The sequence below is a fragment of the Salarias fasciatus genome, chromosome 12 (assembly GCF_902148845.1).
Source record: "Salarias fasciatus chromosome 12, fSalaFa1.1, whole genome shotgun sequence".
NCBI classification, from domain to species: Eukaryota; Metazoa; Chordata; class Actinopteri; order Blenniiformes; family Blenniidae; genus Salarias; species Salarias fasciatus.
In genome coordinates, this window is record NC_043756.1 from 14,088,522 (window position 1) to 14,100,549 (window position 12,028).

Sequence of the window (12,028 nt, forward strand, 5' to 3'; positions counted from 1 at the left end):
CAGCGACATGAGGGAGACCTGGAAGGACACTGTGGTGGAATGACGGGGTGGGCTGGATCTGCTCAGCTGAAGCTCTTCAATCTACATTTTCAGCCAAGGCAGGTCCAGACGGAGTCATCGTTGAACTTTCACAGGATCTTTTGTTTAAGGATACTTTTCCGACATTACTGCTTTTTAGAATTCACCCACCTGGAAAACCCCATAAAAGGCCACACTGTTTATTGTGGTTTTTGTAATGCATATCATAGTTCTTATTCTTTGGGGTTTTACAATCAACAGTCAGCCTTCTGCTAGAATCTGTTTGGTGAGACGTTAACAATGGTGGACAAAAGTCCAACAGCAGAGGCTGAGGGTCATTTCCTCTTCGTTGTGTGACCATTTTTACACCTGTATAACTGGCCTAGCACAAACCAAACATCACATTATAAGAGATAACAGCAAAGTTCATGCTGTGGAAAAGGTTATATTTTGGACTGATAGAGTCAAAACATTTTGCTCATTATTTGAGATGCCCCTTTTTTCAGCGGCTGAACTTGAGTCTGGTACTTGAACTCATAGAAGCAAGAAGAGTCACTAATAATCCTCAAAATCATGTTTGAGGACTGCGGCAGGAAGGTTTTGGGACAAAGCTGTGCACATGGAGAACATGCAAACTCCACACAGAAAAGTTCTCAAGCCTGCTAACCATGATCCCATCTCCACTTTCAGCCATGGCACGACTCTGTGGCCTCAGGCAGTTTGTTTCCTTTTGGTGGTGAAGGAAACTCACTGACACCTTGACTTTCTTTGCAATCTGTGTTGGAAAGAACCACAGCTTTAAATGCGATGACGATCCGTCCCTTTTCCATTGCTAAATGCATTTTTCTCACCATGTTTTGTATCATACAGAAGGTTTGATCAATCTCCTTTGCAGCAGTCCAGCTTCAAGTTGTTAACTCACTTCTTCTATTCACAAAAAACGTCTTTTTATAAAATTCAGTAATGTACATTGTTTTTCAGCCTTGAATGACCTCGGTTTTCTTTTTTTCACAGCTGATAGTGCATCACTTACATTTGTATCATTCCAAGCTATTCATTGAACTTGAAAAAAAAGGGCAAAACTGGGGCGTAATGAAAGTTTTGGTTTTGGCCAGTGAATTTTCTCTTGGTTTTCCCCAAACAAACACAATGTGGTTGAACAGCTGATCAAAGGTGTTCCCACCTTTAACAGAAAATGGAGACAAAAACAATACGACGAAAAAAGTACTTTTTCCTCATTTAACTTTGTTCATACAAGAAAAACTTAGACCATGTAGCTGACTTACTAAGTGTGGCCACAATCTACAGCAATATTTGAATCTCTGACCTACATGTAGGTGGACATTAATCTTTTTGAAATGTCCAAATAATGACTTTAATACATTTCCATCTTGCACTTTGTTTTTCTTAGAAATGTACATTGTAGATACTTTATACAGGTAAAATGAATCAAAGCCTGCTACTTACAATGTAATGACATGCAGCTGTTGAGGAGTACTTTGTACTTTCACTTTAGTATTTGTCCAGGAGTATTTCACTACTGGCAGAGTGCAGTCTGAGCCGTTGACAGTAGTTGTACTGGAGTACACAATTTCAGTAACCACTGATTCACAGCTAATGACAGAAAAGCGGGTAATTTTGCTTTCAGTCCAATAGACAAACAGTTTTCAGGATTTTATAAGTCTGTTGAATCATAAACATTTAAAAGCTTTATAGACTGAGGCCATCAAAGTGAGAAACTTGTGAGCCACTTCACACTGACCACACGTAAAGTGGGTAAAAGCAGCCGACGACACTCACAGATGTTGAAAGTGGAGACTTTCTCCCCGCTGCAGTTGTATATTGACCTCTCTTTATACAGTCGACTGACGGAGGTTATCAGGAACCAGTGGACTTTGGGAAGAATTCCTCTGATACGACTTGTGCTGAATCAGGAGTGATGGGAGGCGCTACAGGCTCTGAAGTAGCAATTTATCACTTTAGAATGTATATTAGCTTTCCTAAAAGCCTGAATGTTTTGTTTTCGGATGGGAATAATCAGACGACTTTAAATAAAAAGTATAAACGATAATCCAACAGAATACTCAAGATGAAGAAAAGCTGCTTTCATGGTGTTTGCTTTATTGAATTTTGTCACCCTACAAACCATTTGTGAAAATTTGTTTTGAAACGTCTTCCAAAAAAAAAAAAAAGAAAATCTGTTTACATTCTTTGTTTTGTTGAAAACTTCAGCCATTCTTAAGGACGCGACTGACAAATTATCTTGAACATTTCAAGGCAACGGCTGAATAGTTATCACGAGGAGCATGGAAACAGGAAGCACACTGCTGAAGTGGCAACCTTTTAGGAATGGTTCTGAAAATCAGAAAATGACATGTTGCTCATAATTATGTCCCATTACTGAGGGACGTTTTGAAGTGAAGCTCTTCTCTGTTGATCTTCAGCTTGTAGTCACTACAGGAAGGCACACTTTGTCTTATCAAAATCAGGTTTAAGGCAGACAGAAGAGAAAAGAAGAATGTTTTCCAGATTTGTTCGGAGGGGGAAAAAAAAAAAGGCCAAATAAGACTGACACAGGCAAAACCATGAGAAACTGAAGAGGGAGCTCCATCTCTGAGGAATAATGGCTGGAAAGAGCGGCGCTCCTGAGCCTCTCTTCACAGTGTCTTGATCAGCTCCGCCTAGATGTCCATTTCAAACTGAGCATCATCGACTGAAAAATAAACATAAAAAAAAAAAAAAACACATTTCATTAAACTGGTCAAATGCTCAACTGGAGAAAGAAAACCAAGCTTTCAGAAATTAGACATGTTGAACAAAAATACCACAATTATCTTTTCTGATATATAGCAAATGACAGTCCATTAAAATGCGGTGATTTGACCTTATTTCTTGATTTGGCATCTCTGGGAAATTACCCCATGGACAGCCAGTTGTCCACATCTGTTCTAAACTCAAGGTAAAAAAAAAAAAAAGTAGGATACACACTTCTTTGAGCCACTGAAATGACAAAAGCCGCATGTACACCAGCAGATTAAACATGCTGGTGTACATTCAAAAGCACACAAATTATACACTTTCTAAAAATATATTTTACTCCAAACCAATTCAATCAGGTTATCCAAAAGCATAAAGGCCAAAACATCTTTCAAGACATAAAACTAAAACCACCTGACCTGATTTGATTACTTTCAGCTGCCTCTTACCCAAACAGATGAGAACATACACACACTTTTACGAGCTTAAATGATTTGACAAGAACACAATAATGAGATGTAGTGAAATCAAATGACCGATTCACATTATAAACTCCAAACTGTCCTCACCCACTCCTAGTGCTTCACGTCATTCTCACTTGATTTCTGCTCAGGACACATACCAGCACTGCTGCTGTCGGGTGCGGTGATGCTGTTGTTGTTCAGTAGTTCTCCATTGGGAACCTTGCTCTTGCCGTCTTTGGAGGGAGGACTGGTCACGCCAGGGATGTTGGGTAGACCCTGCGGAGGAGTTCTGGCCACCGGGGAGCTGCGACACTCCAGCAGGAACTTCCGGTCGTAGATGATCCGAGTTCCTGCGGTGAGAAGAGACCGAGAGGGCAGAAGGACGATCAGAGAGACACTGAGCTTGGATTCAGTCACACAAACATCTCAGACACATCATCTTTCATCTGTGAACCAAATTAAAACCCAGAAAACACTTCATTATTGTTCACGGACTCCCTCGCCACTGCGGACCTGGACTTTTCCACAGAGATCACAGGCTTCAGTCTGGAAACGAGCCAGAAGTCATGCAGATTTGGGGAGTGAAGCGAGTGGGGGAGAACAGTGAGCGAGGCCAAAAACTGCCTCACACTGAGCGCAGTGTGTGAAGAGTGATGACTGGCCACGGTCTTTTCTTTTTTTATAATCACACCTCACATGAACAAGCTGGTCTGGTTCAACGTGCAGGTGAATCACAAGTCGGCTCATTTTCAGTGCTTCCATTCATGTTTCAAAATGTGGTGCATTTAAAGAGTGTGAAGAGTGATCACTTCGCGATACTGAGTGAACAGCTACTCATAATCACTTTCCTTCCTCAGACATATCCGGCTGAACAGAAACCACTTCAGTAGCATGATTATTAAAAAAAACTCTCATGATGGCGTAATTGGCTCACAAGGAGGGAAACATACAAGGTTTTTGAGGGAAAAAATGCATGTTTATAAAGTGTAATTAATTCTCCACGTGTGTACTTTGAATATCTTTAGCCCTGTTTGAGAAAAGTCCATTTTTCCATTAGTTGTACATGATATAATATCTGTGAATTTGGATCACACTCATGAAAAAACAACATACTGCATGTATCTTATGATTCAAGTTGAAAGGTTTAGCAGACTCATTTTGAGTAAAATCCAAATATAGATGGAAAAGGTAGACAAGCTAAAATGAAACAAACACACTTTAAAAAAATCTTTGGTCATTTTCAATACTGCAGCATTCTTGACATACCGCATTTATAAAACAGTAGCTCTAAAAACCTGGGAAAAAATCTTGCACTCAACTTGCTAAAAGTTAAATTAAACCAGACTTAAAACACTTTCAACAGAATCCTGAAATATTTAGAAACATTCTGATTTCAATTTTAGATATTTGTTTTCAAAGCTTTGCATAATTGTAGATAAAGTGCCATTAGGTTAATACAGTGCAAACTTGATATAAATCCATCATCCTCTATAGTGCTTCTTCCTAGTCAGGGTCTGGCTGAGGGCAGGGTATGTCCTGGACAGGTCATCAGTCCATCACAAGGTAAGTAAGTAGTAAAATTTATTTATAAAGCATTTTTCAAAGATAAAATCACAAAGTGCTGTACATAACAAGAAGAGAAAGACATGTTTTTTTATACAGATTTCAGTGCACAACACACTCAAATTCACACATTGGGGTATTCAGGGTCACCAATAAACCTCACATGCATGTTTTAGGACTGTGGGAGGAAACCCTGCACACAGGAGGGGAGAACATGCAAACTCCACAGAGAATGGCCAGGCTGGTATTTGAACCCATGACCTTGAGGGGAGGGAGATAATCTCATGGCTGCATGAAGGAAGACCACTTTTATTTGCACCCCAAGCAGAAGTAAACATGTCTAAATACTAGAATTTAAGGACTTTTATAAGTAATAGTAGCAGTAACTGAGTAACACTTCCTCCTCCAGTTCGTTGCTCTGCTTCCACAGTGATGTGCCTGAGTTTTGTTGGTGCAGCGATCATGGCTGTGCACTGGCTGGGTGGCGTCCTCTCTACCTGTGACAGGTGGAGCTGCAGCCTGTGGTCACGTGACTGCGACCCAGGCATGAGAAGGACTTTTAATCATTAAACTGCAGCAGCAGACACGCAAACGGAGTTCAGCTCGTTTAAAGCACCGTATAAACCCAGAGCTTCCGTCTGAGTTGGACGATCCAGAACTTCACCGCCCGGTGGAGCCCGTCCATAAACACTGTTAGCATGTAGCATGAGCGGCTACCAGCTGACAGCGTGGAGCCTCCACGGTGCGGGTCGGGTCTCACGAGGACAGGGGCGACAGAAATGGCGTGTGTGTGTGTGTGTGTGTGTGTGTGTGTGTGGGTGCAGAACAGGAGCTACAGTACGTACCCCCCGGGGTGGTGCTGAACAGGGTCCCTCCGGGGGTCGTGGAGTAGTCGTGGGGCATGTGCGCCGCGTCGTTGATGGCCACCCTCCTGGTGGACGGGATGGCCTTGGCGGTGGTCTTCTGGCAGTCGGTGGACATGTCGCCTCAAAGTGCTGAGCTGAAGCCGAAGAACTGAGGAGCATGAACCGGGCAGAGCAGAACAAAGCCGCGGCGGCAGCGAGCAGAGGGGCTCCGCAGGACGGCTCGGCTACTGTCCGATAAATACAAATAAATACCTCTCTGGCATAAGTGCAAATTATACAAGGCGGGAAACAAATGCCTCACATTACAACACACACATTCACTCTCTCACACACACAGCAGTGTCCAGAATCTTTGTTAACAAAAAAGACTCCTCCGCTTCCACTCACCCTCCACATGCACACAAAACAACACGCAGGCAGGCGGAGGCAGGTCACTGCGCCCCCTACAGGCCAGAGGTCCAAACAACACCTGTTCAGAGCAGGAACGTCAAAACAATGCAAACAGCCGGATTTCATCCCGAGGGCCAGGAAACCACATGGCTTGATTGTTTTCTCTGTGTGTGTATGGCTTTTCTGTGGAATCTCTGTTTTTTTTTCTTCGACAAACGTGCGTTAGAGATTAATTGGTGTGTGTGCGACATGTCTTTGCTCTGTGATGACATGTAATCTGAGATGTAAGTGTAAATCTTGCAGGTCTGTTTTGGCCCTTATTTTGACTACTCCAGTTTAAATTGTGGCCATTTACACGTAAAAATTGTTTAAGAAGCACTTCATCCATAACTAATATAACAGACAGACACATATCTCACCCTGCACTGATGGAGTTGACCTGTTGGGAAAAAAAAACTGCACCAATATGAACAATTTCTTTGTAAAATGAAAACAATGTGTTGTTCCAAGGTTTTACCTTATAAATATCATACCTTAAACGAGTTCAAATAACTCCATTACAAAATTCTCAATTGTATATATCCTACAAATCAGGCAATAGCCAACTTATCTGGCATTGAACCACATTTTTCTCTGCAATCAAGCCAAGGAAACAATTCCTCATCTTTTTTTCTTCACCAATGTCTTATTGACAGAAAATTCTGGACTGAACTTGAATATCATTTTTATTCATCTTCCAACATTGCTGGCACCCTGACATTAACTCAATATTTTTGATTTTAAAGAAACCACAAAATGGAAAACGTGATATATTTTATCATCACAAATGCTACATTTTGATACATAAACAAAGAAATTATAAATAAATTCCCATGTTCAGACACTTCAATCCAAAATTGTAGACTTACTTAATCATGAAGAGGTGGAGGGGGAAGTACATTGTGTGAGGTAATATTACTTATTGCACCTTTAAGTTTGGGTAATTTAGACACTAAACAAAACCACCTCTGGAAGTATAGGTATACCTAGAATAATACTTAATGTAATGTGAGTACCAGAATACATGTGACATGACTGGATGCATGAATGGATGCACAACAGCAGATTTGAGTTGTTGACTGACTTTCAGGAAGTGTCTTTTTTCACAGAATTTTGTAAATCACTAAAAGGCATAAATTAATCACCAATCTATAAATTGTGAGTTTTCAAAGAGCAGTATGGGCTGCGTGTGGCAACAGATTTTTCAGGTTTTGCCAAAGAGCAGGAAGTTGGACAAAAACAGCAGTAACTTCACTGTACTTTGTCCAATCTTCACCAAACTCATCGGGAATCATGAAGGTGCAGGATAGTGATAGTGAAATTCAGGATCCGTGATGTTCTTCCATAGCTGAATGCACTGAGCGCCTCTCACACACAAGTATACACACTAAACACAAAGACATTTCATTTCTTTATTAATTTTGTAAATGTTGAGCTGGTGTACAGAGTAAATTGTCAATAGATGTCCTCGGATTTGATTGGATTAAAAGGCTTTTACATGTATATTTTAAACCCATGTTTGACTCTCCATAACAATAAAAAAGCAAACAAAAACAAGTTAAAATACCCACAAGACCCCTATTTATCCCCAGGTTGCAGGCATTACCCAGAACTCAACAGTCTCTTGGTAGCTACAGCTGTATGATGCTAAAAGTACATCCATAACATAACTAGAATCCCAGTTGACAAGTAAGGGTGCATAGCATTCTAAGTAAATATATATATTTATATATATATTTTCATATATCTCATATATATATATAGCCTTTTTTATGTTAAAAACATTTTTCTGTGCATGTGCGCAGTTGCATTCCTTAGTATTGAGTAATATGCTATTGCGTTAATAATGTCTTCAATCCATTCTAAAGGAATATACATGTGTTCTCTAGTTTTTGCAACAGTTAATATTTTTGCATGAACTTGGTGCATGGCATCGTCTCAGTAGTTCCCTCAGTGCAGGGCCTTCCAGTGCTTATCTGCTGTAAACAGCTTCCTCCCTCTGCTTTGCACTTGGTTGGACTCTTTTCTCACTGCGAGCGAACTGTCACCGTGTGGAAGCCTGAGAATCGGCTCAGTCTCATATTTGGTAAGAGGGCAGAAAAAGATCGGGGGCGAGCTGTGTTGAGGAAAAATGCTTGTCATCTTGTAAGACTAGCCATCAAAGCCACCAAGCTTCCCTATATTTCTGTCTAACTTCAAAGTGCTCCTTCATATGTTTTCCCTTCCTCCCCCCTGTTATAACCTTGAAATCAGCAGTGGATTTTTAAACACCCCCACTGCTCCAAAAAAACCAACCCAAGCATACGATAGTGCGCTCTCTGAAACAGCGAACTGTATGCTGTGATGTAAGGGGTCCTACTTCACACTGCTTTGTGATTTTATATTGACATCTAACTTCTCTGTGGTTATTAAACACATTAATAGAACAGCAATAATATCTGATGAAGTGACGTTTGCTAAAATGTCGAAAATGAAATTGAGGCTTCTTCACCCATTAAAACGCTCCTCTGTGTATGTTAGTGATGAAATGAGAATTAAGTCACATGTATGATCATCAACAGCAGATACTGAGTTGAAACGACAGAGTGAATACCTTATTATCTACTGAAGTACAGAGTCAACACGGATGACTACTTCATAACAAGACTCACAGTATACCTAGACTTTACATTCATCATCTCTGGCTGTGGAGCCATACTAAACACTTATTGATGGGTGCTTATTGCAACATTTTGTGTGACTTACATACAGTTTTTCTCTACATTAAAGCCGTCAATGTCTGATGCAACATTTGAAAGAAATGCATATAAGTAATTAATATCATGTGAGATGGCACACTTATTGAGGTAAATCAACTCTTAAAATAGGTGATTCAGAATTAGACATAATCTTTGTCCATTTGCATTATTACCTCCTGTGATATTATCACAACTTTGACAAGTCCCAATATCCAGGACTGAATAACTCACGCACACACACACACACACACACATACACACGCACAACAGGATTTCTTTCAAGGTGCAAATGAATGTGATTTCAGTTCTAGACACTGGCTGCACACACTTACATTCCCAGATGAGAAACACAAAAAACAATCACGGGGCACTTTTCAGATGGGACGACCGGTGCGGTGTCATACCAAGGTACATATGGTCTTCGCTGTTAGCCAGGCAAAAGTGATCAAACGCGAGACACTGATGAGCTGACATCATTTCTGAGCAGAGTAACGTGTACTCTAAAGCTGCGACCTACAAATACTCAGGAAGAACTTAAACTATGATCCTTAAATCCTCCCTCTTTCAATCACACTCACTCACTCACTCACACACACAAACAATCCTTTCCTTTTGTAAGCAGTTATTGCTTATTCTGAAGTATAGTTAAGACAGAAAAACAATAGAAAGAAAGACGTTACACTTAAAGAAAGGAGTGAAACAAACAGACGTGCTTCGGGAAGGGTCAGGCTCACAGTTACGGGTCAGTATTACAGTTTCTCTTCACAGTGATTGGTGACTGACTGTCTTTGCTACACTCCAAAGAACCGCCAAGAAGACAAACATCCAAGCTCAACACGTCCTCGACCCTGGACACGACAAAAATTCCTCTCTCTATCTTTACCTAATCAACCCAGTGCTACATTATTTCCAGCGTTTCAGCTGCTTCGCCCTCGTTAAGTGACATCTTCTGGTGGTGGTGAGATGGCCTATAAGTGCACCTGGTGTGGGGTACCATATATGAAGAGGTCAAACAGACAGCTCAGTGCTGAAGGTGGGATCCTGCCTCCAGCTGGGGCGGACAGAACTGCTACATCTACTCTGAGAGACTGACTGCAGGCGGCGACTGAATGGCAGGCGGACGGGGCGCTGATGAGGGAAAGGCTGAGGGTGAGGAGAGGTATCAGGAGTTCGGTTCAGACAGACATCTTATTGACACAGATCTCAGAAGGACACGGCGGAGCGCGGACAAGAGAAGGCAGAGGAGTGGGATGGTAGAGCAGGTCGTTGTCTCATAGTTAATCTCTTTGTCGCTCTCTCTACACAGCGATCCCCTCTGAGAGAAGGTCAGGGAGGCAGGTTCACCGCGTAAAAACCTGCTTCCCAAAGCGCAGACACCCAAAATACAGCGAGGGACTCGCAGTACGCCCTCCCTCTACAGTTTGACATGTCGAGAAAGCAAAAAGATGAAAGCACGAGAAGAGCACAAAGAAACAAACGGCCGGACGCACGTAAATCCAATGTTTAAAACAGGCAGAGCGACACAACATCTGTATGTTCTTCTACCCACAAAGATTTCAAGATATATAGAATAATATATAGGTTCTGACCAAATGAAGGAAACAAGAGAAAACAGGAGGGACTTCTCATGTACCTGAAACAGCAGCATCAGTGGCATCGCATAGGGATCTTATGACAGAAACAACACACGTAACGCACAGTCACGTAGAGCATTTTAGTGCATACAATATTATGTACAACACTGATATCGCCCGGTAATAATTGTGTCTTTACTGGACTTGGAGAGCACTGGGACAGGTTTCAGACTAGCTCGTGATGCTCTTAGCAGGAAGAGTTTGGCATGGAGGAGGGAGAATAACCTGTTGCCTAGAGCGTACATCACTGCGAGTATTTTATTTTCTCTTTTTCTTACGACTGACGGATAAACCTCTCCCTGTTGGTTCATAAAATGAGCCGGTGGTTTGACCATAGCTTATAATGCATGCCTGTCCCTCAGAGAAGTGTCTCCTCCCCACCCCACCCCACCCTTTCTACCCGCCCCTGTGTCCCCCCCCTCAGTATTTGTAGTTAAAGACAGGCCATGCGGCAGCAGTCACTCATGCTGATACAGATAACAGGAAGCACATTTTGGTTGCTAGTTTTTTTTGGGTTTGATTTTTCTTTTATACAAAATCATGCTTCTAGCCGAGTAGTAGATTTTTTTTTCCCCCCACGGTTCCTTTAGAAAAAAAAAAAGATAATAAAAACTATAAGTAAATCCGTATCCTTTTTCTTCTTCTGCTTGCTGAGAATTGGCATAGCCACTGGTGTTGTCATTGAGTCGGTGTCTGTTGCCATTCAATTTAGATCATCTGTCTGCCTTTTGTGTGTGGGCTTCTTCCTGTCAGCTGCTGCTGGTCATGTGTCCATGTAGGATGGTTTAGGTGAGGGGGTTGAATCCTGTGGAGAGCTCTGTGGAAAGAGGGAAACGTGCTGATTCAGTACAGGCTGGACGATGTTTGACTCTCGACTGCAGAGAACAGGTCGCATGCAAGCGGCAACAAGACGGTCAAACCTAATAGCATACGTCCTATAAATCTCACAAATGACCCTTCACCCTTTCTTCTTCTTTATTTTTATTTCAGTCAGCCATTGCAACGCTAACACAAAGCAGCGCATTAGTTCTGCACAGGCATTTAAGCAGGAATGGTTGGCAAAAGTGGTTTAACATTCAGTAGTGAGTCGCTTGAAATATCAGTAATCTCAGGAATGTCATGGCCTTTACGTTAGAAAGGGCAAGACACACACACACACACACACACACACACACACACACACACACACACACACACACACACACACACACACACGCACACACGCACACAGAGTGGCTCCAATTCTCTGAGCAACTCTCCTTGCAGTTTTGACCTTGAGAGTTGTCCCCTCCTTGGTTGCCTGTTCAGCTGGGAGCACATTGTGCCAACCTTCGGTACAGCTTGTCACAACATGCATGAAAAACACAAACGACCCGACACCGTTCACTGCCACTACTATTTACATCAAACTTGTGGATTTATATTTGTGTCCCATTATTGATGAAACAATAGGACACCTTCATTTTCTAGTTTCATCTCTTTTGTGCTGAGACTCTTATAGAAATATTACATAACTGACATTAGGTTTATTAACCCCTCGAGGACCATCCTCTCTGATT

At 41.7% G+C, this 12,028-nt stretch overlaps 2 protein-coding genes across 16 annotated transcripts in view; both read right to left on the reverse strand.

The window, feature by feature from the left end:
* Positions 1-2,398: 2,398 nt before the first annotated feature.
* eif4ebp1 (eukaryotic translation initiation factor 4E binding protein 1) lies at positions 2,399-6,090 on the reverse strand. Its single transcript, XM_030105599.1, has 3 exons — positions 5,648-6,090; positions 3,398-3,589; positions 2,399-2,731 (listed from the first exon to the last, which is right to left on the reverse strand). The coding sequence occupies exons 1-3, from the start codon at positions 5,781-5,783 to the stop codon at positions 2,700-2,702; spliced, it is 360 nt and encodes a 119-aa protein (XP_029961459.1). The 5' UTR covers positions 5,784-6,090; the 3' UTR covers positions 2,399-2,699.
* Positions 6,091-7,495: 1,405 nt separating this feature from the next.
* The window catches only part of ank1a (ankyrin 1, erythrocytic a), a 79,829-nt gene continuing 75,296 nt past the window's right edge, over positions 7,496-12,028 (reverse strand). For all 15 annotated transcript variants that reach the window (XM_030104570.1, XM_030104571.1, XM_030104567.1 and 12 more), the window contains one exon: positions 7,496-11,286. Coding sequence is in view for 2 of the 15 variants with exons in the window: in XM_030104573.1 (XP_029960433.1) it covers positions 11,233-11,286 (54 nt within the window). In the remaining 13 variants the exon portion in view is untranslated. The remainder of the gene's footprint in view (positions 11,287-12,028) is intronic.

Excerpts from the sequence above, each read along its gene's own strand:
- eif4ebp1 (XM_030105599.1), bottom strand. The coding sequence starts at position 5,783 with ATGTCCACCGACTGCCAGAAGACCACCGCCAAGGCCATCCCGTCCACC. Across the intron at positions 3,590-5,647 it reads GTTCAGCACCACCCCGGGGG|GAACTCGGATCATCTACGAC; the intron begins GTACGTACTGTA and ends TTCTCACCGCAG. Across the intron at positions 2,732-3,397 it reads ACCCGACAGCAGCAGTGCTG|TCGATGATGCTCAGTTTGAA; the intron begins GTATGTGTCCTG and ends TTTATTTTTCAG.